A 26,499-nucleotide genomic window follows, 5' to 3' on the forward strand; every position below is an offset into this window, starting at 1 on the left:
ACATTTTGATTCATTAAAATGTGTATGTTCTAACCCAAAAGTTATCACAATATCAGACGTGGTATAATTCTCACAAAATGAGAAGTTATTTTCCTATTGCTGGTGTGATAGATAAATTTATACAATTAAGGATAAGTATAGCTAGAAGACTATTAAGTACAATGTTCTTTTCTTGGCCCCGTCCTTCACTATTAGTAATGTCCCTTAGTCCTTGATGCATCTGCCTCAGTCACCATCATTCCTTCCTCTCCCCAACTCCCAAAAACCTATAATAATTTCATAGGCCTTGTCTACAACGGTGAACTAGTCTGCATCACAGGGGTGTAAATTGTAGTACGCATTAGCATGCTACACACTAACTGGCCTGTGTGGACCCTGCTGGTGCACACTGAAAGTTCTCTAGTGCACACAAACATAATGGAGTTCTGTTTGAAACAGGATTAACAGCATTAGGGAACTTTTAATGCAGCCAGCAGGGTCTTCATGGGCCAATTAGAGCACAACACAGTAATGCACACTAAAATGTAAACCGCTCTGATGCAACACCACCAGGTAGACAAACCCTAATTGATTTCATTTTGTCCTTCTCTATACTCCCAAAACATCTCCGCAGATCTAGTTTTCTAAACTTATTTTGTAGTATGTGTGTGGGTGGCATGCATTATATAGAACAGAAAGACATGGCTTAACACAAGCCTGTTTCTTTTCTGATGCAAAGCTACAGTGTATCAAAGCAATTTAAGATGACATTTCTCCCCCCCCCCCCCAGCCCCTCAAAATGTGACAAATGCTGTAGATGGGTTTGCAGAGAGCAAAAACAAAGAACAATTTGTTATGTGAAAAAATTCTTTCAGTCACCGTACATTCACAGCTTACATGGGCAATACTTCATCAGTTAAAATTGCTATCACATTTCAGGGTACAAATAGTAGCAATATGGGGGAAAAAACCACCACATAACAGCATCCACTGGAGTTAGTGGATACTGACTCCTGTCGTGCAACAAGAGTATAAGATTTTTGTAACCTTATCTCGTCAAGTGACTGAAGACAGAAAATAAAGACATGTTTCTTACAAGGACCTTTGGATGGCTCATTTATTACAGAAACACAGTACCCGTATTTTATGTGATATGATTAAGTATATTTCACAGTATTACTGCATAAACCCAATTCACACAAATTACCAATTATTCCAACTTTAGGATGTTCAACGTAATATTATTCAACTCAGTGCACTCCAGAATGAGAAACATGAACTTATTCCAAACTGCTGTGCCTTAGATAGGAAATAAATAAGTTCTGGAGAATTACAAATGAAGGCAGCTAAAGGCAAACATATATTGTTATGAACCATTCCCCTTGGCAACAGATGTGCAGCACTCCACTTAATAGGCTCATGACCAAGGAAAACACCTTCTCCAGTCACCCAGTGGTCTTAGTTGCAAAGTCACCACAAAATCATTCTATTGTTTATTTTATGTTAAAAGCAATATTCACCATTTGAGATGTGGGCAAGAAGCCTTAAGATGTCTATGAGGGCAAAGCTATGAAGTATCTCAGGAAATTCACACTCAGCAAAAAAAGCAATTCCAATATTTCATCACACCTAGGCTTCTTTATTTAACCTAACAACATTCCATATAGACAGCAACCTCAATCATCCAATGGCCTAGAGGAACACAGAACTCTTTAAATCATTGGGTGATCTGTTAGTTAGGGTTACCGTACGTCTGGATTTTCCCGGACACGTCTGGCTTTTTGGTCCTCAAATCCCCATCCGGGGGGAATTGCCAAAAAGCCGAACATGTCCGGGAAAATACCAGTCCCCTGCTTACCTTTGAGCGGCTCCGGCAGGCTGCGAGCTGCAGGCGGATTCCTCCGCGGCGGCAGCTGCTGCTGCTCCCCCCAGACACCTCAGCTTTGTGTAGCTGAAGAGCCGAGCTGCCCAAGCGCTACCGGCTTCACGGTTTGCCGGGCAGCCCCCAGACCTCCAGACCCTGCGCCCCCGGTCGGGCACTTCCCCTCCTGGGCTCCGGCTGCACTGGGGAAGCGTCCGGCCGGAGGCGCAGGGTCTGGAGGCTGCCCGGCAAACTGTGAAGCCGGTAGCGCTCAGGCAGCTGTTTCGCGTGGCTGGGAGGGAGGAGGGGGAATGCGGGGTGCTCAGGGGAGGGGGCGGAGACTTTGGGGAAGGGGCGGAGTTGGGGCGGGGCCAGGCAGGGAAGGGGCAGAGTTGGGGCCGGGACAGGGAAGGGGCGGAGTTGGGGCCCCATGGAGTGTCCTTTTTTTTAATTTTTAAATATGGTAACCCTATTGTTAGTTGTAGGAGCCAGCCATACAAGGAAGGTCAAAGGACCATGAGCACCGACTTTAAGGCCTGCTGGTCAGTTGCTCTGATAACTTCCAGCTGGCAGATATCTCAGAATCAGCTTGTAAGGGGGAATTCCAGGAGCAAAGAACTGCCGAGAATGGCTGGTTTTCTTAAGTTTTGCTTGTGTGTGCATTTAAGTTCTGCAAGAGCTGAGCTTCAAGAACATTTCATCTAGCATCTTCCTCCAGCAGCTCCCCTATCCACTCTTGCTTTGTGCAGCAAGTTTCTGAAATATACTTCATTTAAAAGAGGGCTTTATCCCGCAAATTTAGCAAGAGAGACATCCTTATTTTGAACAAATCAAGGTACATGCTACACAGGATATTGAGAAATACTATTTCTTGGCTGTGCTGTTTCACAGTTATGATCAATACACTGGTTCCTTGTTTGTGAGACAAAGATAATCTCATCTAGGGCAGTGGTTCTCAACCAGGGGTCGGGGGCCCCTGGGGGGCCGCGAGCAGATTTCAGGGGGTCTGCCAAGCAGGGCTGCAATTAGACTTGCTGGGGCCCAGGGCAGAAAGCCAAAGCCTTGCTGAATGGGGCTGAAGCCCGGGGTTCCAAACTCCGCCACCTGGGGCTGAAGCCAAAGCCTGAGACACTTAGTTTCGCAGGGCCCGCAACTGCCCTGCTTGCTACCCCTTAATCCTGGCCCTGGCTTTTATATGCAGAAAAAGTTGTTGTGACATAGGTGGGCCATGGAGTTTTTATAGCATGTTGGGGGGGGGGGGGCGCGGCTCAAAATGAAAAAGGTTGAGAACCCCTGATCTAGGGGGCTGTTCGCATATGCTTGCTAGTGGAGGTGGTTATTTCCAAACAGCTGATCACATTTGAACAAATGTATGTTCTTATAGAGAGACGCAGAAAACTCAAATCACTGGATTTCCAGCACTCTATATTCTATATCTTCTCGTGGAGGGAATTCAGTGAGTATTTGTATTTTGAGATTAATACTGAGGGGCAAATCAATTGGGTAAATAATGTACATACTCAAGACTTCTGGCTCAAAGAAAAAAATTGGAAAAAACTGTCCCTTCAGTTTTTAAACAAACTGCTGCATAGTTTGTTTCAGAACAGCAATAAAAACTGATGACACATCATGAAAGGGATGCCTGGCAAGATCTCTAGCACAATTTGTAGCCCCAAAAGGTTCAAGTAAGGATTTGCAATTTGTAGAGAAAGCTTATTCAAACCTTGCCCAGGTCACCCATTGCTAATTACCATAATAAGAAATATTTTGGTACGAGAATCCTTCACAATGGCCAAAAAAGGAAAAGAAAAAACACGAAGTGGGAAAAAAAAAAAAAAAAAAAAAAAAAAAAAAAAAAAAAAAAAAAAAAAACACACAATCAACACTATGAAGCTTTTATATTTTAAACATGAAATTATCCCTCCCCTTAACCTCTCAAATCTATTTTTACCCTGAGATAGAACTGCAACACAGGAAATTTTAGAAATATTAATATAAATAGGGCTCTAAATCTAGTTAAGTTCTTGTTACAAGAGGCATGAAAAATGAAGTCCTTGTTCTTTTTGGGAACATCTTATAAGATGCAAGTTGCAAGAATCATTTAGTTTATTTTTCCCTTTCCATTATTTAGTGACTCAGCTATTTCTAGAAGACTGAAACAGTTTTCATTATAAAGAAAATGTTTAATATATTGCAAGTACATTCTTAATGCAGTGTACTGTGGACTATCAATGTGAATGAAACACATGTTGGGACAAGGAGATGAACACTCATCAAGAACATACTATAAAAAGGCCAGTTTTCATGGCCTGTTTAGTCTGGAGAAAAAGAATGGTTAGAAAGAGCTAATATGTAATGTGTGCTGTCAGATACAATAGCTACACACCCCTAATACTTTAAACGCAAGACCAGAGCATAAATTACGTGCCTTCTAAATTAATTTCTCAAGGTTGATACCAATTTTAGGTTAATGTTAATTTACACCTTCAAGTAATTATTTATATATTTGCAGTTTGATCTTGTGTAACGTGTGCTGGTAAAGCAAGGCAATACCAGTAACTTAGCTTCATATTACGAGAAGGAGAAAGTAGGTTAAACAAAAACCAAGAAATCTAAAACAGGTAGGATTGAGCAACATCCGAACTACACAGGAAACAGATCTCACTGACAGGAAGGAAGGTAAACCTTAACGTGACTATTGTTAAATTGTTTATACTATATTCTCCCTGACTTCACATATTTAACTACAGTCACAAGAAAAACATAGCAAGAGCTTCTTTTTAACACTGTCCAATAACAGGAAGTATATAGAAAATAGTTACCTCTACATGTAATTTCTGCTACTCACATCTATTTTCAGAACTTGATACACATTGATATGGGGTGTTTGTTCACTTATAACATATATATGTTTTTAAACAGGCACCGTCGAGACTTCCTGGCATAAGTTTCACTGAACGGTATCTGTATACACAGGATTTGGATTCTTAAAGTAAAAACATCTGTTACTGCTGATCTTTTTTGATCAGTAATCATTATGGGAGTTGTTGTGCATCAATGATAGGGTTACAACGTGTCCGGTTTTCGACCAGAAAGTCCGGTTGAAAAGGGGACCTGGCAGCGTCCGGTCAGACGTACTGACCGGACACCAAATGTCCAGTTACTGTGGGCAAGGGGGAGGTGCTGGGTCATCAACTCCCACCAGTCCCCGTTCAGCGGGGGCTGCCTACTACCTGCAAGCAGGCAGGCTCTGTGTCAGGCTGCGGCTCCTGTCCCAGCCCCAGAGCAGAGGGAGCCCAGTGAGCGATGGCAGGAGGGAAGGGAGGGGAGCTCGAGGGAAGAGGCAGAGCAGAGGGGTCCCATTTTCAGACATTAGAAAGTTGCAAACACTAATCAATGACCTTATCTTTTTGTAGTCACCAATATGTGCTGCTATTTCTATTACAAACCCTGATTTCCAGAAATTAGTACCATAGCAAAGCTGTCAAATGCATTTTGACATAACTTGTGAGACAGGTCTGTTAGCTTTTATGTTACAAGAGTAACTGTTAGTTCCCAAGCTGTCCTCCAAGCTATTTTTGTTTTGAAATTGACTCACCTGTGCAATGCATAGGCAAATCAACATCACCTTATTAGATGGCATCAAAAGCTGCTGACAGCTCGAACAGTATCTGCATGGACTCTACCTGATCTTCATCCATCACTAGGAGATTGTACTTCTTGCATTGGTAGACTTTCAGTTCCATACCCAGCTCTGTATTCAGACTGGCAAGGACCAAGGTGATTGAGGCAACAATTGTCTTACTATAACCTTCTCTGTAATCTTAACCAAAAAAGGAAGAAGCAATATTGGTCAACCATTAGCAAGACCCTCAGCATCAGTATTGGTTTCCTGAGCAGAGGATGCACCAGAGCTTCTTAAAAAGAAGCTGGCACCCTACCCTCCCTAATGAAGGTATTAATCTCCACCAGCATTGGATCCAGTACTTTCCTCACTGGCCTTCACTAGCCAAAAAGAATATGGATCCAAAGGGACAGTACTGGGATAGAGTACACACCACATCTCTAGTTTGAAGATATTGATGGGGCACAAGTCTGACTGCTTTTGTGATAAAGTAGATGCAAACCTCTTACAGACTTCAGTATTCAACACTGCATTGCTTTATTCTCACCTAGGCACCCTTACTACATACCACTGGCTCATATTTATAGCCAGGGTAATTGAGAACAATTTTCAGATTCTACTGAGTCTGATCTTTATATCCACGTGAAATGCCATTCAGTTGATCCAGGACTTCTAGTAAAAACAATGCTAGGGATCCTCAGTTTTGAAATATCCAAAATATATGTTTAAAATAGCACACTGATGCAATTATTTCATCACCATTTTGCCATACATTAGTACCTGGGAAATGTAAGTCTCTGAAGACATTTCAAATACCAAGAGACACAAAACTTTGAACTGAGGTGCGGTCTCTAACTTTCAAGATGAAACTTTCCTCTTCTCTTTAGCTTATGGCTGCTTCTCATTATAGTATGTTAAAATACAAACGCACAAAGGATATAGGACCTAAACATATTTTTACGGTAAATCTAAACACAATGCAAGTCTATGGAGACAATATTAGCATTCAAACACGTACTGTGGAAGACTACAGCATACAGTAAGAAATGAGGAAGAGAAATCTGTTGTGACTTACTAAAATTGAGAATTCAAAGTAAAATTTAACACTCAAAGAGGAAGAAAATAGTAAGTTAAGCCTGTTCTTCACTCCCAACTCTTCTACAATGTCCCTGCAGACACACAGAGCCCGCCTTCTGGCCATAGATTTCCTAGTAATAAGCTGCTTCTACATGAAACCCATTTACGGCATACAATAATTACTTGAGGCAAGAAGACCCCATTCCTGAGCAAAGTTTTAATTGATAAATACGAAGAAATATATCACTGCCAATTCTTACCGACAAATTGCACTCAGTGCCAGTATCACTCAGTGGTGATACTGGTACTCAGCTACCTAGGAATAGCCCTGGAGAATAACCCCTAAACCAGTAGGCATTGACTAAAACTAACTCTGGGACCCAACATGAGTCATGCCAGCAAGTGAGTATTATCACAGGTTGACAGAGAAGAGAACACTACATGGTCCTGACCAACCCTATCCCCAATACATCAGGAACCTCTCAATACCTCTGACCGGCTTTAGCCTGTCAGGACCATACATGAACATAGTTACACATACATCATGTTGTCGGTCTGTTTTCTTGGAACCATGCTGAATACCTGATAAGTATACATTCTCTTCACTGGAGGCCTCTTGTCCAGCTTCCCCAATGGGCTATATTCCCTCCTGCTGACAGGTTTTCCATTGGAGATTCCCCCACAGGTTTCCCCAATAAGCTTAATGAAACCCTACCTCCTTGTAAATACTTCCTAGAGTCTGTAGCTGAACCCTCCACAAATTTAGTTTCCCTAACTGGAAGTTTTCCTATTGTCCACTGAAACCTCTTAGCCCCAAAAGCTCAGTTCACTGTCCTACAAGCAAACTTCTATCAGTGAGCACAGAAAGATTTAACATCTGCCCTACTTAACTAATGTGATTAGGTATGACATGACTTCCAGTTTATATGCAGCCGGTTCCTTTTATCTTGGGCAGTAGGAAGTGGCAGCCAAAAAAAAGCACTAACAAAAACCTGCACAAGTAACAATAAAAGTGAACCCAAGCTTGTAGGAAATCCACAAACCTGTCAATGTTAAAACAAACATATGCCAAAACACTCAAACATCAGATACAAGTGCCTTTGCATAATAGCTGTGAACTAGAATAAGTGTAATTTCTGCAGACAGACAGACCCCACCCTCTGACCACAGGTTTCCTAGTAATAAGCTGTTACTGCATGAAACCCATTTATGGCATACAAGTAACACACACAGATACATCCAGTATGTGACAAACAGAATGTCACAGAACTTTGCTAACGTGAATAAGAGATTACTTTATCTGGAAGCGTTAACTCACAATACTACCATTCCACCCTGCAGTGTCTGTTTAAAAAGAAATCCAGTATTAAGAGCAATGTCGGACTACCCTACTTAACTGTGCCCAATAGCCACAGACAAGAAAGATCAGCCCATAACAACAAAGGTCCCCTGATACAATGACACATTAGGAAAGTTCACTTTTGTTAAAGCAAGCCTTTTTCAGAGGTTCTTTCAAATATCCTTAAATATGCTAAAAAGCCAAACCTGAAGTTAAATTTGGTGGGATAAAAACTGTGCGGGGGGTGGGGCGGAGAAGAGAAGGTTATACCAAGAGAAGTACCCTTCTCCCGACCGGCTCACATACTTAAGCCTTGTCTACACTTGTGGCGGCATGTAGTGTACATGTAGCTACATGCCACGGCAAAGGCTCTCATGGCAGTGAGGAAAGGCTCCAGTAGCTCCCCCTTCCACAGTCTTTCACTGTAGCATAGAAGTTGGAGGCACTGGTTGGGCGTGTAAAGAGCCAAACAGGATATACACCCTATGGTTCTGTCATGTCTGTACTCTACTCATATGAGCAGTGCTTCATCACCTACACACTTATTTATATCTATGCTAACTGGGCATTCAGTGTCTGTACCAGGGGTAGGCAACTTATGGCACATGTGCCAAAGGCGGCACACGCGCGCTAATTTTCAGTGGCACTCACACTGCCTGGGTCCTGGACACCGGTCCGGGGGGCTCTGCATTTTAATTTAATTTTAAATGTTTAAGAAGCTTCATTTAAAAAACCCTATTTACTTTACATACAACAATAGTTTAGTTATATATTATAGACTTATAAAAACAGACCTTCTAATAATGTTTAAATGTATTACTGGCACGCGAAACCTTAAATTAGAGTGAATAAATGAAAACTCGGCACACCACTTCTGAAAGGTTGCCAACCCCTGGTCTGTACCCTACATGCCTCAATAAATGGAGATATAGACTTAGAGGACGTATTTCACTTTTGACATAGGAATTACAGTCTGTTTATATCATGATTTGACTGCCTTAAGAGTAGCTAGTTTTTCTAAAGTATGCAAATACAAGCACACACTGCAGGGAATTCAGAGATAAGTAACATTGGTGATTTAATCTTTCTTCCTATGTAATAAATAAAGATTACTTTAAATATCCATTAAAAAGGAATAATATATCTAGTTATTTTAAAACATTGTCTGCCGTTTCTACTACAGATCTCACATAACTATTATATTTTTATCTATAATTATGTATATCTGCTTGAAAGTTATGGCTGCTATAGGTTTCAGTTCTCAGAATTTGCTGAATCTAATTCAATGACTGAAAGGGACCTGGGAATCAAAAAACGGAAGAGCATCACTTTCCCTGATGTAACAGGCTGATATATTTTTAGAAATAAAAACAACTGTAGAAGAACTTTGGATACATTACACACCTAATTATAAAACAGTTGATTTAAACATTCACAGAATGAAATCACAGGGTTAATTTTTAAAAACACTGTAATTTGTACCAAATAGCTTGAGTCCATATTGCATTTTCATTTACAATTATGTAATAGGAAAGCTATAGCTTGGCTTCATCTCCAAAACATGATAAGTCTACATAAAAACTGAAAGATACTATTAATGAAGAGAAGGAAACATTTAGGGTAATAGAAAAAAAACGGAGCAGATGAAGTGCGTCTTAACAGAAAGGTCAATCAGGCTGCAAAATAGTCTCCCACTGAATGCGATAGAAACTCATCAGTGCTGTTCTCCAGAAGCAGACAAGTATTTTCCAACCAGATTACTTCATCCCTTTCTCTGCCTTTTAAAAAAAAAAAAAAAAAATTACAATAAAGACATACAAAAGTTAGTTGACCACTTACTGAACTTCTCTGAATATCTTGCTCAACTTTTGAGGAGAATACTGAAAGGTCTCCATTAAGAATAACCTCAGCCAGCGAGTTCACCAGAGGTGCATAATGTATAATCAGGAAAACCTATTAAGAGGGGGAGGGAGAAAAGAATGTTAGACATACAATTTTAGACACTGTAGGCATTTTCCCCACCTAATTAAATCCTTAAATTTCTTTATGTTACATAATGTCTAATAAAAAACCCAAACTGGGATATACTTGAGCTATAATTAGTATTCGGGAGGAACACAGACCACAGTCCCTTTCTACATCAAATTAATCTCCCTTTCCCTGAATTCCAAACCTGATTGATAGTCTACTTGGCCAGTGTTCACAAGTTTCCTTTTATCCTCTTCCAGCTAAGCACTATGTATTCCTCCCCATTTATTTTAAGAAACATGAAGATTCTATAGCATTCGCCTACAGTCAACCCATTTCATAGAAATCTGTTATTGGAGAAAGCCAGGACAGTTAAGTGATTGTGGTACATTATATCCATAGGCCTTGTGGTATGGGAACACCTAGCAATATCCCATGCATAATATTTTACAAAAGCATAGCACAAGATTTGCTTGATGGAGAAAGTTGTGGGTGAAGTTCTATGGCCTGTGTTTATGATCTAGACTGACATCCTGCAGAACAGTCCCTTCTGGCCTAAAGATTTAAGACTTTTCAACAGTGTAAGAACATTTTTCTTAATAGTTGTTTTTCAGCGAGAGGTATCTGGCAAGTCTCAATGTCAACAGTCAACAGTGTAACGCTGTTGCAAAAAAAGCAATCATCATTCTGGGATATATTAGCAGGAGCATTGTAAGCAAGACACAAGAAGTAATTCTTTTGTAACTGTCAGGGTGGTTAAGCAAAGGAATAAATTGCCTAGAGAGGTTGTGGAGTCTCCATCATTGGAGATGTTTAAGAGCAGGTTAGACAAACACCTGTCAGGAATGGTCTAGTTTTATGATTCTATATAATGTAGGAATAAGCTCAGTGTAATGTAGGAATAAGGCTCCAACGTTTTCAACATTTAAGCACTTAGGTCAGGGGTCGGCAACCTCTTGCACGCGGCTCGCCAGGGTAAGCATCCCTCGCCCGCGCTGCTTCCCGCAGCCCCAATGGGCCTGGGACGGCGAACCGCGGCCAGTGGGAGCTACGATTGGCTGAACCTGCCGACGCGGCAGGTAAACAAACTGGCCCGGCCCGCCAGGGTGCTTACCCTGGCGAGCCACGTGCCAGAGGTTGCTGACCCCTGCAATAGGTGCTACAGAAAAACCTAAAATAAATTCCGCCGTAGTTGTGCTAGGTGAAAGAGACAAAAACAGTTTGAGTCACCAGCACCCTGTGTTCACTGTTTGAACACATCTGCTTACAGAACATGATATTACCAGGCCTTCAAATGGAAAGGGGGAACCTTGGACTTCCTATTTTGCAATGATGGGCTAGAACCCATATAAATCCCCTTCAGAATTTCATAGCAATATGCTCTCAAAGATTAACTCTGAGGTACCCTTTAGAAGTAACTCAGGAACTTAAGGCAGTGGCCTGCCTACTCACAAGAATGCCCTGACATAAAACTACATTACAACTGTGCTTTGGGAACAGCAGTGGCTTCCCATCTGCTGTTGGATGCAATTCAAGTTGTTGGTTCTAATTTACAAAGCTGTTCATTATATAGAGTATCTGGTATGCCAGTGGCCATCTCTGTGTATGCAACACTGATGGCAGAAATCACTAAAGTGGTTTTCTTAACAGTTACTTAATGTGTACTCTTCAAAACGAGATTATTTCAGTGGAGGAACCTGGCTGTCCAGCTTCCACTTTGTCAGAGGAGATATTTATTGACCTATAGAGATCTATTTCAGGAATCCTTCATCAAGCCTTTGCTTCACTACAGACCATCGAGATATTAATTAACAACTTAATGGTGATTGAGGAGGTATAGCTTGGGAAGCGGTTCTCTCATATGTGAGTAGTTCCTATAATCCTGAATTTGTACTGACAGATACTATCACAATGAAAGCATAACAAACAGGGATTGCATTTTACAATTTATACTCAAGTCAGATGGACCAAGTTGTAGCACAAGACTGAGACCATACTAACGATATGCAATATAGTAGAACCATAAAGGAAGAGTTTTGCTGCATTAACTACTCAGCATCTTGATACCAACGTGGAAATATACTATTCAAAGTTATGAATAATGTTCTGCCCCTAGATACGCACATTTGATTCTCAATGATTAGAAAGAAATCCCTACCATCGGCGAAGGTAGCGTCTACACTAAAGCGCTGCAGCTGTGCCACTGTAGCGTTTTAAGAGTAGACAAGCCCCAGATATGATGAAATAGGCCCAATGAGCTGCTGAGCAAAGCTGGGTGACGTTTTTTGGATAAATAATTCAATCCCGGAGAACTACAGTTTCAGTCAACCCAAAACTATTGTAAATTTGACACAAAAATTGTTTGGGCTAGATTCACAAGAGGGCTTAGGTGCCATTCACAAAATGGCTAGAGGACCCAGTGCCTCCTTTATTACCTTCAGCTAAGTAGTTAAAGTGGTTACCTGGAATGTGAGACACCCAGGTTAAATCCCTTCCCCCCCCCCCCCCCCACCTGATGCAGAGCAGGGACATGAATTTGGAATCAGAGTTCACAATTCTAAGGAGGGGTAGAAGGGAGTACAGCAAAATAGAGACAATGGATTTCAGGAAGGCGGATTTTGGTAAGCTCAGAGAGCTGATAGGTAAGGTCCTAAGGGAATCAAGACTGAGGAGAGTTAGCAGTTTTTCAAAGGGACACTATTAAAGGCCCAAAAGCAAGCTATTCTGCTGGCTAGGAAAGATAGAAAATGTGGCAAAAGACTACCTTGGCCTAACCATGAGATCTTGCATGATCTAAAAAATAAAAAGGAGTCATATAAAAAATGGAAACTAGGACAAATTACAAAGGATGAATATAGGCAAACAACACAGGAATGGAGGGGCAAGATTAGAAAGGCAAAGACACAAAATGAGCTCAAACTAGCTACAGAATAAAGGGAAACAAGAAGACTTTTTATCAATACATTAGGAGCAAGAGGAAGACCAAAGACAGGGTAGGCCCACTGCTCAGTGAGGAGGGAGAAACAGTAACAGGAAACTTGCAAATGGCAGAGATGCTTAATGACTTCTTTGTTTCGGTCTTCACCGAGAAGTCTGAAGGAATGCCTAACATAGTGAATGCTAATGGGAAGGGGGTAGGTTTAGAAGATAAAATAAAAAAAGAACAAGTTAAAAATCACTTAGAAAAGTTAGATGCCTGCAAGTCACCAGGGCCTGATGAAATGCATCCTAGAATACTCAAGGAGCTAATAGAGGAGGTATCTGAGCCTCTAGCTATTATCTTTGGAAAATCATGGGAGACGGGAGAGATTCCAGAAGACTGGAAAAGGGCAAATATAGTGCCCATCTGTAAAACGGGAAATAATAACCCAGGAAACTACAGACCAGTTAGTTTAACTTCTGTGCCAGGGAAGATAATGGAGCAAGTAATTAAGGAAATCATCTGCAAACACTTGGAAGGTGGTAAGGTGATAGGGAACAGCCAGCATGGATTTGTAAAGAACAAATCATGTCAAACCAATCTGATAGCTTTCTTTGATAGGATAACGAGTCTTGTGGATAAGGGAGAAGCGGTGGATGTGGTATACCTAGACTTTAGCAAGGCATTTGATATGGTCTCACATGATATTCTTATCAATAAACTAGGCAAATACAACTTAGATGGGGCTACTATAAGGTGGGTGTATAACTGGCTGGATAACCGTACTCAGAGAGTAGTTATTAATGGTTCCCAATCCTGCTGGAAAGGTATAACAAGTGGGGTTCCGCAGGGGTCTGTTTTGGGACCAGCTCTGTTCAATATCTTCATCAATGACTTAGATATTGGCATAGAAAGTACGCTTATTAAGTTTGCAGAGGATACCAAACTGGGAGGGATTGCAACTGCTTTGGAAGATAGGGTCACAATTCAAAATGCTCTGGACAAATTGGAGAAATGGTCTGAGGTAAACAGGATGAAGTTTAATAAAGACAAATGCAAAGTGCTCCACTTAGGAAGGAACAATCAGTTTCACACATACAGAATGGGAAGAGACTGTCTAGGAAGGAGTACGGCAGAAAGGGATCTAGGGGTTATAGTGGACCACAAGCTAAATAGGAGTCAATAGTGTGATACTGTTGCAAAAAAAGCAAACATGATTCTGGGATGTATTAACAGGTATGTTGTGAGCAAGACACGAGAAGTCATTCTTCCGCCCTACTCTGCACTGGTTGGGCCTCAACTGGAGTATTGTGTCCAGTTCTGGGTACCGCATTTCAAGAAAGATGTGGAGAAATTGGAGAGGGTCCAGAGAAGAGCAGCAAGAATGATTAAAGGTCTAGAGAACATGACCTATGAAGGAAGGCTGAAAGAATTGGGTTTGTTTAGTTTGGAAAAGAGAAGACAGAGAGGACACAATAGCAGTTTTCAGGTATCTAAAAGGGTATCATAAGGAGGAGGGAGAAAACTTGTTCATCTTAGCCTCTACGGATAGAACAAGAAGCAATGGGCTTAAACTGCAGCAAGGGAGGTTTAGGTTGGACATTAGGAAAAAAGTTCCTAACTGTCAGGGTGCTTAAACACTGGAATAAATTGCCTAGGGAGGTTGTTGAATCTCCATCTCTGGAGATATTTAAGAGTAGGTTAGATAAATGTCTATCAGGGATGGTCTAGACAGTATTTGGTCCTGCCATGAGGGCAGGGGACTGGACTCGATGACCTCTCGAGGTCCCTTCCAGTCCTAGAATCTATGAATCTTCCAGGCGAATGCGCTAACCACTGGGCTAGAGTCATTCTCAGTACATACATCCTATCTCTGGCCAATTTTTATTCAAGACATTTAGTTCACCCCAAAATGAAATTTCTCAAATTTCACTTGGCTGGTTTGTGTGTTTTTTTTTTTTGTTTTAAAAAAAAATCTTTTCAGAACGGTTAGTGAACTGAAAAATTATTGACTCTCTCTAATGCTGAGTACTTCTCAATACTCCCATTTACATGAGGTAGATTAGAGAGCTCAAAGCATCTCATAAGAGGCATTTAGTGACTTAACAAGGCTGATTCCCTTAGTTTCAAGTGATTGCTACAATAAGGTTTCATTTCTGAGGTCACTAAACCTAACTCAAATTGAAAATGATGTGGGAAACAGAAACTTAGCAGCACTGCAGTGTTTCCTTCCCTGAGGCAACAAAACAGGTGGAAATGTCTACAATGTCTACAAATCGTCATAAAGCAATCAACCTGGGAGGATACCCCCACTTATAAAAAGTCTGATTTAAGAATTCATAGATTTAAAAGTAAGTCATTTTAAAATATCACTTCTAGCAGAAATCTCAAGTCAATAATGTGTTTTGACCTAAATGTATATATTTATTTAAGAATGTAAATGTATTGAGCATGTACATGAAGTATGCAGGTAGGCTAATATTTAGCTGACAGAATAAGCTTTTTTCAATCTCTAGGGTAAACAGCAATAATCCGAAGAACAAAAATGAGCATTTGGCATTTTCAAGAACTTTTATTTAACTATATATTTCACCACTCACTTAAAAATTCCCAATTTAGAAGAAGTTTATGGTGGCACTCTGATCTATTGTAAAGTTACCTAACTAAGATGTGTGCAATCCATAATGGCATTTTCAATTGTCAGAACATCTGCTCAGTATTCAGCCACTCAATTTTTATTTTTGTAAATACAAGAAAGCTGATCACGTTTCATGAGACATAAAACAAAAGGACTCCCTTCTTGTAATTAAAGATCCCACAACATTTTGCACAAGAGTAAGAGATTCAAAATCCTAATTTCTGTATGTACTAGTCAAATTGAAATTTGGAATGCTGTATTCTGCCTGTAATTACAGTTGAATACCGTATTCTTCATTTCAGTCCTAACTTGTCGTACAATGCTGTTGTGCAATGTTTAACAGCTGCTGCATTCCACTCAAGAGGTGGCTGCATTAAACTGGTGAGTTAAGGGATTGTTACATCTCAAAATATCTGCCTTTTACTGGTGTTCTAAAGATTTAATTAGGTAAAGTTTGTAAAGTATTCCGAGAACCTCCAAGGAAAGGTACTAGTAAGTAAAGAGTAGTAGTTGGCCCATGTGATGACCAGTGAGCTAATGATTTAAAAAATAAATATACAAGTGTCCCTTAAATGTACACACTGCACCTCAAAACTGAGCACAATTCTCTCCAGCTGAAAAATAGCCCCCTAAAACACACAATTTATAATTAAATTACTGAGACCATTACAAACACCACATTGAAATGTGACATACTTGTGAGAGAAGATAGAGAGAAACTTGGAGACTTATTTTTGGACGCTCCCCACCCTATGGAAGAAAGAAAAGAATGCCCAGTTAATTACAGAAAACTAAGGTAATTACAACATTAAATAGAACAAAGGCCAACATTTTTAAAAATAGAAGAATGTAAGTATAAACACTTGATTTATTCATGTGCACTACCTCCCCACTTCCCCCAATGCTACTAAGTTCCAAGGAATATGCTGACATTTTCCAGTGACTTTCCATTTCTTTGGAAAAGGATTTCAGAAGAATGCATTTTTCATTTGCTGCACGCTTGAAAATATGGCTGCACATTGTTTTTGAAGCCAAAGCTTCCTGTAATATTTATTTTTACCAGATGCTTAAGTGAAAAGTACATTTTTATCCCTCCAGCATATCCTTACCAGATGGTACTTATGAAATGGCAAATTAATAAAAGGAGGCTCTTACAATTTGTTATTCCACAGAATCAATTAAATAAGACCAATAAAAGTTTTACTGGAGTTGTTGACATTCAGTTGTTGGATTCAAGTAGGTAATTCTGGCTTCACAGGCATTTTCTCTCCATAATCAGAACACAATAAATGCTTATAGAATGACAATACTTTAAAATCTCCATTAAAATTAGAATAATCTGATTTCTGAAAGAACCACTAACACCACAGAAAAGAGAACTATTTACAATATTTACAGTCTCTTTTGTCTGAAGCATGTTGTTTTAAGTCACTAGAGATATTTGCATATTTTTGCATTATAAGACATGGAAGGAAACATGGCTGAAGCACAAGACTGGAAGTCATAAAATCTGGATTATACGTACCTCTACCACTAACTCACTGTTTAAAATGAAGATAATTACTTAACCCAGAAGGGGATATGACAGGTTAAATTAACATATTAAAAACACTAAGATCTTTGATGGCAGGCTCCATAGAAATGCAAAGTACGATAAATCTTCAGAGATGTCACACAATTATGACAAGGATAAAAAATACATGAGGATCACAAGACACATGCAATTACCACGGAGATAGGCGCTGTATAAGAACCTGGATTAGATGGAATTTAAGCAAACTTTTCATCTGTTCCATACAGTAGATAGTAAGTCTGATTCTGCTCCTTTTAATCAGTGACATGTTTTTTTAAAAAAAAAAAAACCACTGAAATTAGAAAAATCAGACTGGAGGCATGGATTTGAGAATTTTATAAGTAACAGAGATCCTGTTTTCAATCTTAAAGTTTACTTTTTTAAAAAGCATCTTTCTGATACAATTATACTGGCCTTTTAAAACATATTTCAGAGAAATTTAGGCCCAGACCTGAACTTACCGCTTCTGTCCCTACTGCTAACATTAAATGCTAAACAATGGTTAACAACTACAATTGACTCTAAATGTTTAACAACTACATGGGCTAATGTATGAGAGTCTTTACCTAGGTTCATATATTCCTAAAACAGCATCTCCAGGGCAGTCATCTTTTAATTTAAGAAAAGCAAAGACCTGAATTATTTAAACTGTTTTTCTTGTAAAGTACTTAAATGTAGAGGATATTAATTCTACTTTAGGATACACTTACTGCACAAATTACTGTAAATACTGAGTGGAAATCATTAATTATTAAGACTTAACTAATCACTAAATCATGCAAGCTATTCCTTACCTTATCTTGATTTACTAATGAATACACATAGAGAGGCAGAAACAGCCTATTAAGTAGGTGGTCTGTGAGCACATCATTTAAGAATTCACAATTAATGATAAGGATATCATTCAGATAATGCAAATGATCCAGATGTTCTGCTACCAAATCACTCAGTTTGCCTCTATTTCTGTGCCTGAAAGAGACAAAGATTTAGACATAGCTAAGGTAGAAGAACAATCAGAACTCAGTAAGATAATGTATCTGCATCTTTTTTCTGTCTTATTCCAATGCAGACATCCAAGTTACCTCCTGTAACCTTAGAGATTTGACAATCAAAATGAAGCAATTGAAGGAGAGTGTTGTCATTTTAATTGCACAATGCAACATCCACCGTGATGAGTACAAGATTTCGGTTTTCTGGAGAAGCATAAAAATCTCAGCTGCCACTTTGTACGTGCCTTTTCAGAAGCCAGTCATGAAAGGAAACATTACAATTTTGTTTTCTATTACAAAAGACTATTTAAACATCTTAAAGCGAGTAAAACTACTTATATTTCTTCTGTACTGTTCTAACCCAAGTAAAGCTTTAAAAAACTGCTCCATACATACTCAAAGAGCAAATCCAACGTGGTGATCATGAGCAACACAGCAGGAATTTTGTAGTTGACAAAATAAGAGGTTCTATACAAGTGACACATCTGCCAGTTATATTGATGGCAATGGTGTTTAAATAATTAAGTACTGAATTAACTTGGAAAGTATTTTTCTAATGATACTTTTCAGAAAACTATCCTAATGTCCAGCTTTCTGAATGTGAGTAGAGATATCTAAAGAGTCTGTGCTTTTAGTCTTATCGTTATGCAAACAGTCCTATGTATCTTCTGCATAACAATTTAGTTCATTAATAAAGTAAAGTCTATATACTTCAAACCAACTGGGATGAGGAGTAACAGGTCTCCCAACAAATCATTTATTTACAGGAATGTTAAAATTTATAAATGACTTGACAATATCCTCCTGCAATGATTTCTAACATGATCTTGTAAGAATTACAGACTTCAGGCTGCTTGTTGGTAGGATCATTTCTTGAGAAACTAACTTAAAAGGTTTTCAATGCATCTGGCAAAAAGAAATAGTTGTAGAAGCTTACTCTTCATCAGTCTGCACACAGGTATCCAGTTCTATCACATGGCTCCCAATAAACCAAACAAGGTTGGAGAAGTAGGGGACAGCAGTTTTATCTCGAATGTAGTGCAACATAGGCTGGTTGTCCACTGAAGAGAAGTTTAAAAAAAAAAAAAAAAGTTTCCAAAAGATAAATGTAAAAAAAATACAATCAACTTACCATTCTGAATTTTCATTTCATTTTTTTTTTAAACACACTCATACGCACCTGTATGGGTTTATCTTATCCATGAAATAGATGTCTTTTAAAGTTTCATAGGACAACTCTTGAAAGGCTAAATGAGCCTGTTAAAATACTAAGGTTATTTTTACATTGATCTCAGGATAGTAAGTAAATCTACTGCAGTTCAGAAAACCACACTCTACTCAAGTGAGTTTTCTTTTTAAAAAGACAAAGTGTAAGTATAAAGCAATACTGCTGAAAGCCAAACTTGTTAATAGACTTACATGACACTGCATTAAGGAACACAGGAATCATCAGTGAAGGAAGGGCAAAAAAAAAAAAAAAAAAAAGACAACAGTTAACAGGATTCGGAACTGGGATGGTGAGACATCCTCCAAAAGGGTTAAAGAGCTAAAGCAGGAAGCATCTAAACTAAAAGATACAGGTTAGAAGGTGTTAGATCAGAACATTTACACATGGATAGTCAGAAAATTAGGAAACCTGCATGTTTGATAGTTGTGTTTTTCAAATTCAACCCTCGTAGCTCTCCAACATTCAACTTAAATTCTAGGCAAGAACATCATAAAACTTTCCTTTTTATTTAGTAAATGTACACAAAGTATGAAGTGCATCATAGTTCACCGTTTCTGTAATAACTGGCTCACACACAGAAGGTTGGGTGTTAGAAGTAGAGAAAATTTGGCATGGATTTTGCTTGCTAAACACCAGAAAGGGCCACACTTTGTACTCAGTGTCCAGATACCAACAGAGCTATAAAGCATCTAAAGCAAAAATGCCTTCAGGGTTATCATGTAAATGTTGACACTGACCATCCACATTGCTTCAGAGTTTCCTTATTCAATACAGATCAAACAAGCAGCTTTTAAAACGTGGAGTAGAATTTTCTCCAGCCTTACGTTTTGTAATCAATCATTACAGTTACTTTAATGTCACATTTGCCATTTTACTTCCTCCATTAGCTTGTCTACGTCCAGTAACAGGCACATTCTATCAATTAAACTCTATACCTTTCTCATATACTGCTGAGAGCTAAAACTAATCCAATCATTTTATTATATAGCTATATACTTTACAGCTTAAACAGTAAGTTGTTGGAAGTGACGTCTGTGAGAAAAGTGTCACTATGAGGTAAAAAGCATTGTGTTTACTTTGTACCTAAAAGTTCACTAGAAAATAGAAATTTTTGACTAGTCATTTTTCAGTCCATGCACAACTACAACATCCATTGATTTATAGCAAGTTTTGCAAGTCAGTTTCATATTGGTGTTATGACAGTTTATTTCCAAATTAATATTAAATTCCTCTTTTAGATTTTTAATATAAAAGCAGTGTAAAAATTGAAATAAAACTTTAATTAAAAAGGCAACTGCAGGATAAAAACCCCTATATGAATGCACATTACCATACAGAGTACCAGGGCCGGCTCTGGCTTTTTGGCCGCCCCAAGCAAAAAAAAAAAACAAACAAAAAAAGGGGGCGGCCAGAACGGCAAAGCAAAAACAAACAAAAAACCTGCGGCGCAGCCGGAGCGCAGGTGCAGGGGGACCAGCTGGGGGGGGGGGGGGGAATAAAGGCGGGAGAGAGAGAGAGAAGGGGGCTGCCAGGGCTACAGCAGGGACGCTGCCACGCAGCCCCTCCCGCTGCGCTGCCGCCTGCCACGAGGGCTCCGCTTCGGTCGGCGGGGAGGGAAGGAAGAGGACTGCCCTGCAGGGCGCTCTGGTTCTCCGCGCCACAGCCCCCTACAGGGCGGCCGGAGCGGAACAAACAAAAAAAACAAACCAAAAAAAAAAAAAAGCGATCATGCCGCCCTAGGATTGGGCAGAATGCCGCCTCGAACAATCTGCCGCCCCAAGCACCAGCTTGCTCAGCTGGTGCCTGGAGCCGGCCCTGCAGAGCACTCCAGAGCCTAGGATTACATTTCTGCCTCCAGACTATGCAAATGAATTTACACAGAACTGCACAAAACAAATTGTTTCTATAATAGAGTGCAAGTTATATATACTTGCTTGCAAAAAGAACAACTTATGGTACATCAATAGCTTTTCTCTACTGATGAGTGGACTACCAAATTCCAGAATCGCAGTCATAATCCAAAAAAATTAAGGAAATATATATGTTGATTTCTGCCTCACAAATTACTATTTCTCTTATTATAAATGTTCACTATGTCAAGAGACTGATATCCTTAACAAGAAACTAATACTTTGTAAAATGGACAGATTAGGACCTCTACTGGCAGTTGAGGTGAATTTCCTTGTGTATTTTATATTGTGTTTCAGAGTAGCAGCCGTGTTAGTCTGTAACCGCAAAAAGAACAGGAGTACTTGTGGCACCTTAGAGGCTAACAAATTTATTTGAGCATAAGCTTTCGTGGGCTACAGCCCTTATGCTCAAATAAATTTGTTAGTCTCTAAGGTGCCACAAGTACTCCTGTTCTTTATATTGCATTGTCACCCTTTTCTTTATCAAGGAAAATATACTGATGTTTACAAACACACACAGTATTGTGTAAACACTTTGGCTTTAGAGTTGTCTTTTTTTAAAGATTTAAAAAAAAATAATCTATATTTAACGCATGTATGTTTGTTAACACATGCATGTTAAGTAATATGCTTACAATTAATTCAGCCTTGCATAAATCAGAATCTATGCCTCGTAAATATGCATAGTTTGTAATTGTTAACATTTAACTTTAGTTACACAAAGTATTAGGTGTACTAGTCTTCTGATGCACTAAACTTACCTTTGTAGACATTTAAAGTTATAGTCCTGACAGCAATTCTGACCATGCTCTCTGGGTGGTTAAAAAATTTAATGGCCTCCGTATACAAGGCAAAATCATTAGTGTGCTGAAATAAAAATACAGCAGGCATTATATACTATCCTGTCAAACATTCAATACTTTCTTAGGATTTTGCATGAAAAAAAGTTACCCTACTAAGGTAACAAGGCAGAAAAAAAAAAATCTAATCTATCGCATAGTACTATAAATGCATGCAGATGTAGTCAAACAAAATCTGAATTTCAAACACCCATTAGTTTGCAGGTATATGAGTTTACTACAGGAAGCATGTATTAACTAAAGTTTCACACAACATATCTGTAATTTTTAAAGAGCTTTGATGCCCTCTTCTGGCAATAACTATTATGTGGATAGAGAGAAAAATAAGTCTAAGGTTGTGTGAAAAGATCACCTCTTAGACCTGCAACTGCACCAAAATAGGTGGGTCTTTTTGCCCACACTGATCCCCACTGACTTCATATGGGATCTGTCTGCATGGATTCAAATGCGGAATTAGGGCTTTAAGCTAACAGGCTTACAATTGAATAAAGTACTGTAGTAAATAGACAAAACTCTAGGGTCTATGAGTAAGCACTACATTTGAAACATCAGAATTCTGAATTAACTTAAGTTTGAAGTTATGTTGCACTTTATGCTGCAATACCAAGTTCTGTGAGCATTTATAATTCAAATATAGCAGTTGACTTAGACCAAATCATCAATATTTACTGACTAAAATCCATGAAGTAGTTTGTTTTAATATACATATGCAAAATGCCAATGACTGAAATTTCTGTAAATTTGGATATTTTTTGCACTTAAATTTGATTATATTAAATTCTTTTAAATGGAGATCTCACATGCAATATTTTAAAAAGCTTTTTAAATTTTTTGAAGCAGTGATTTAAAAAGCAAACTATTTTAGTTTGATGTTATTACAACAAAAAGGCAAGACACTGACAGAATCACTAAGAACATTAGCTTCTGCCATCCGTGTTGCAGTGTATTTATACTTAGGTAATGTCTACACTATGGGCACCACAGCTACAGCTTCAAAGCTAATGCAGCTGTAGTGCCGTAGTGTAGACTCACGCTACAGTAATAGAACTCCACCTTCCCAAGCGATGGCAGCTACGTTGACTGAAACATTGTTCAGTCAACCTAATCGTGCCTACACCAGAGGTTAGGTTGGCAAAGCTACTGCAATGACAGGTGTGGATTCCCCCCCCACGCCTTGAGCAGGGCCAGCTCCAGGCACCAGCTTGCCAAGCAGGTGCTTGGGGCGGCCACTCCGGAGAGGGGTGGCGCGTCCAGCTATTCAGCGGCAATTTGGCGGACGGTCCCTCACTCCCGCTCGGAGCGAGGGACCTCCTGCTGAATTGCCGCCGCAGATCGTGAACGCAGCCGCAGATCGCAAACGCGGCTTTTTTTTTTTTTTGCGCCGCTTGGGGCTGCAAAAACCCTGGAGCCGGCCCTGCCCTTGAGCACCATACCTGTTTAAGTGTAGACCAGGCCTTCATTTCAGAGGTTGTAGTATTTAATCAAGAAAGCTGGTTGTGGGCTGGGATTAGATGAGGTTATCCGCTACTGTTAATCAGTTTTGAACTACCAATGAATACTTTACTGTGTATTTGTGGACTTTGCTGAAAAACTGCACATTTTAAATCTCACCTTCACTATTTTTTTTTTTAAATAATACACACTAATAGCGTGCCAAGATATTATATGCTAATGCAGTTAACAGTGGGAATTTAGACTTTATTTTATTACAGAAATAAGACATTCCACTCTAATTATTGCCTGTGCAAACAGTATAAAGCTTATAACATCTGTTAATAATTTAATTAAGACCAGTATGAAGAGTGGGAAATATACGAGACAGACATTTCATAGCACAAAAACATTTCCCTACACACTTGCTACAACACACAAAACCTGATCCTGAGATTCTTACTCGGGCACATTGTTACTACAATATAAGTAATTTTAAACTGCAAGACAATGGGACAGGAGCAGTCCTCGGAAGAAGCTTCAGTTGAGATAGAGAAGTGCTAAGGCTCATGGATGAGAGGAGTCTGTCTGGGATCCACCAAAGTTTTGGCCTTAAACTCACTTCTGTATAGACTATAATTAGTAATACTTTTTACTGTAAATTCTTCCAGACACTTACCTCATTGTAAAAAAAGTGTACAGTGTGATTGTTGAGTTTCAGGGAAAGTGTTTTCAGAAATGAGATATAATATGCCATGATCTCCTCATCAGAAAAGTCAAATTTGTGGACAATGATAGAATTTACATAATTATTAGAGAGCAAATAATCTGAAATATAAAATCATATCACAAATCACCACAAAGGAAAATCATCATGAAGTAGGTTATATATAGGCTTCATAGAATTTAATATTTCTTTATAATTTTGATGGATAATATCAAGGTTTATTTTTGAATTTTTTTTTATCATTTTAAATGTTCATAGTTGTGAAAACATAAGTTAAGCATTTTTTTGTTTTTAATCGATTTAAATTTTCACACTTGCAGGAAATTATGGAGGATGGCGGGTAGGAATCAGACAATTTAATGACAGTAGACAGATTAAAAAGTTAAAGTTTCATAACCACTAAAACACCAATTGTCAACATCATGTGTCAAAACACATGAAGTAGATATCCTTAAATCAAACTCTAAGTTTTCAAGCAGCATTTTTCTTATTTTGCCTCCATAAATGTTGATCACCATCGATGGAAATGGGTTTTGTTTTGGGTGGGAGGGGGGTAACAGTAAAATCAATGTTTACCAACACTTAGCAATACAAATCTAATCCTTCCAAGTCTAAGTAAGTAAGTAAGTAAGTGTGTGTGTGTGTGTGTGTAAAATAACTGACAAAAGTATTTTGTAAGCGCAACCTAGCAGTAATCAAGTCTCCATTTGACAACTAAATACCCCTATTTTTAAGTTTAACAATGCAAATGGCTACTTCAATTAGCAGTAATATATAGAAGTCATCCTCATTAGCGTCTTGCAAAAGGCTTGGCTCCCAAAGATAGGATTATAATGAGAACAGAATACACTTGTCTGTATTATGTTTCTTCTGTAAGCATGCTGTAGCTAGTAATCAAATCGTAGACATTACAAATCAAGTATTTATTTAAAATAGCATTTTCCCCTCCATATTATTTACCCTCAAAAGCTTATGCCTGGACTCTCTCCTGGCCAATTTTGTTTCTCTTATTTAGCAACCATTTATTTGTTTCTCCCTTCATGTGTTTCTAGAGGACCTTAAAATTAACATGTTTTGTTTGGATGCCAACCACTCTGATCACAGAACAGCTACAGCAAAAGGCTTTGTTAGGGGGTGTATGCTTCCATTGCTAGTTCTGTGACAGTTAAGTACATACATTTGAGACCCTAATTAACCAGTGATTTTCTACGGTTGTTAGTTTTTAAATTCCTCATTTGAGTAGAAGATTTATAATCTAGAACATACTCAATACAATGTTCACATTTCTTATTTTGTGCCTAGGCTATTTTAAAGAACCCCTTTAAAAAGACCACATATTAAATCATTCCAAATTTTTTACTATTTGCTTTCAACAGTACAAACCAAAGGTTTTTGTACTAGTGAAAACTTATGATGAACCATTTTAGAGTGGAGTTGCATTGGAAATCCAATGCTGTTTAATTAAAAAATAAATTAATGATCTCACAGAGGTAGTTAGATGACCTGATTCCTAAAAATGTTCTTGTACGTTAGCTTTTAGAGTTAATAAAATGAAAAGAGCGATTACACGGTGTGCTGAAACTTCTATTTGTTTAATAATGAAAACTAAATGTTTAAAAAGGAATGCGTCCTTACAGAGTGATGTCTCGTGACTAATATTTTCAAAGAGGATGTTCAAGGTCTGCAGCAGCTGTACACATACATAACGACCAGATTTCTGACGCAGGATGTTCAAGAAGAAAACAAACATGTTCTTCTCTAAGAAAAAGCTAGAAGATAATGTAAAAGCATTACTGATTCACTCTTTTTTTTTTAAAAGATTAACCGTTGGTTTGACTGGAGAGCTTATTTTTTATAAGTTTGACAACTTTCAGATTGTATAGCTTTGTAATATTGCATTCATTTACCCACAAAGAGTGCCTCTCTGTCAAAGATTAAACTAACCAGGATATTTGAAGCCCATTCAAATTAATAAACAAAAGGGATAAAGATCTAAGGGCTAGTCAGATATGTTATGTCCAACTGAACAGAAAAGTAGGCTTCCTCACCCTACAAACTCATGAAAGCAGTTTTGTGGGAAAGGGTCTTTGACTGGAAATAGTTTACTGGAATTTCCTAGAGCTTTAAAAAAAAAAAAAATCATCACTAAAAGTGTCAGCTTGTCTTCTACTGTATTTTGTTGTCATTGAGGAGGGGGGAAAAATCAGAAAGAAAGGTCTATTATGACGTTTAGACTCGATACACCTAATAACGCTCTGTAGACCTTAAAAAGGGTTGCTATACCGTATTTGCTGCCAAAGCTTACCATGGCATATGAACATCAAAATGGTACAATGAAGCAGCTTTGAATTTGTCAGAATTTTTTAAAATAATG

The 26,499-nt window shown here is 38.7% G+C and overlaps 1 protein-coding gene across 5 annotated transcripts in view; it reads right to left on the reverse strand.

The window, feature by feature from the left end:
- Nucleotides 1–26,499, reverse strand: part of CLEC16A (C-type lectin domain containing 16A) — a 187,169-nt gene that overhangs the window by 140,086 nt on the left and 20,584 nt on the right. For 4 of the 5 annotated variants that reach the window (XM_026650650.1, XM_026650648.1, XM_026650652.1 and 1 more), the window contains exons 3-10: nucleotides 25,761–25,894; nucleotides 24,078–24,226; nucleotides 21,869–21,974; nucleotides 19,389–19,394; nucleotides 18,907–19,030; nucleotides 17,775–17,949; nucleotides 16,104–16,157; nucleotides 9,721–9,834 (exon numbers count right to left, since the gene is read on the reverse strand). In XM_026650650.1, coding sequence (XP_026506435.1) covers nucleotides 9,721–9,834; nucleotides 16,104–16,157; nucleotides 17,775–17,949; nucleotides 18,907–19,030; nucleotides 19,389–19,394; nucleotides 21,869–21,974; nucleotides 24,078–24,226; nucleotides 25,761–25,894 — 862 coding nt within the window. The remainder of the gene's footprint in view (nucleotides 1–9,720; nucleotides 9,835–16,103; nucleotides 16,158–17,774; nucleotides 17,950–18,906; nucleotides 19,031–19,388; nucleotides 19,395–21,868; nucleotides 21,975–24,077; nucleotides 24,227–25,760; nucleotides 25,895–26,499) is intronic. The other variant, XM_026650649.1, reaches the window with a different exon arrangement.

The sequence above is a fragment of the Terrapene carolina genome, unplaced genomic scaffold (assembly GCF_002925995.2).
Source record: "Terrapene carolina triunguis isolate 2854851 unplaced genomic scaffold, T_m_triunguis-2.0 Scaffold93, whole genome shotgun sequence".
NCBI lineage: Eukaryota > Metazoa > Chordata > Testudines > Emydidae > Terrapene > Terrapene triunguis.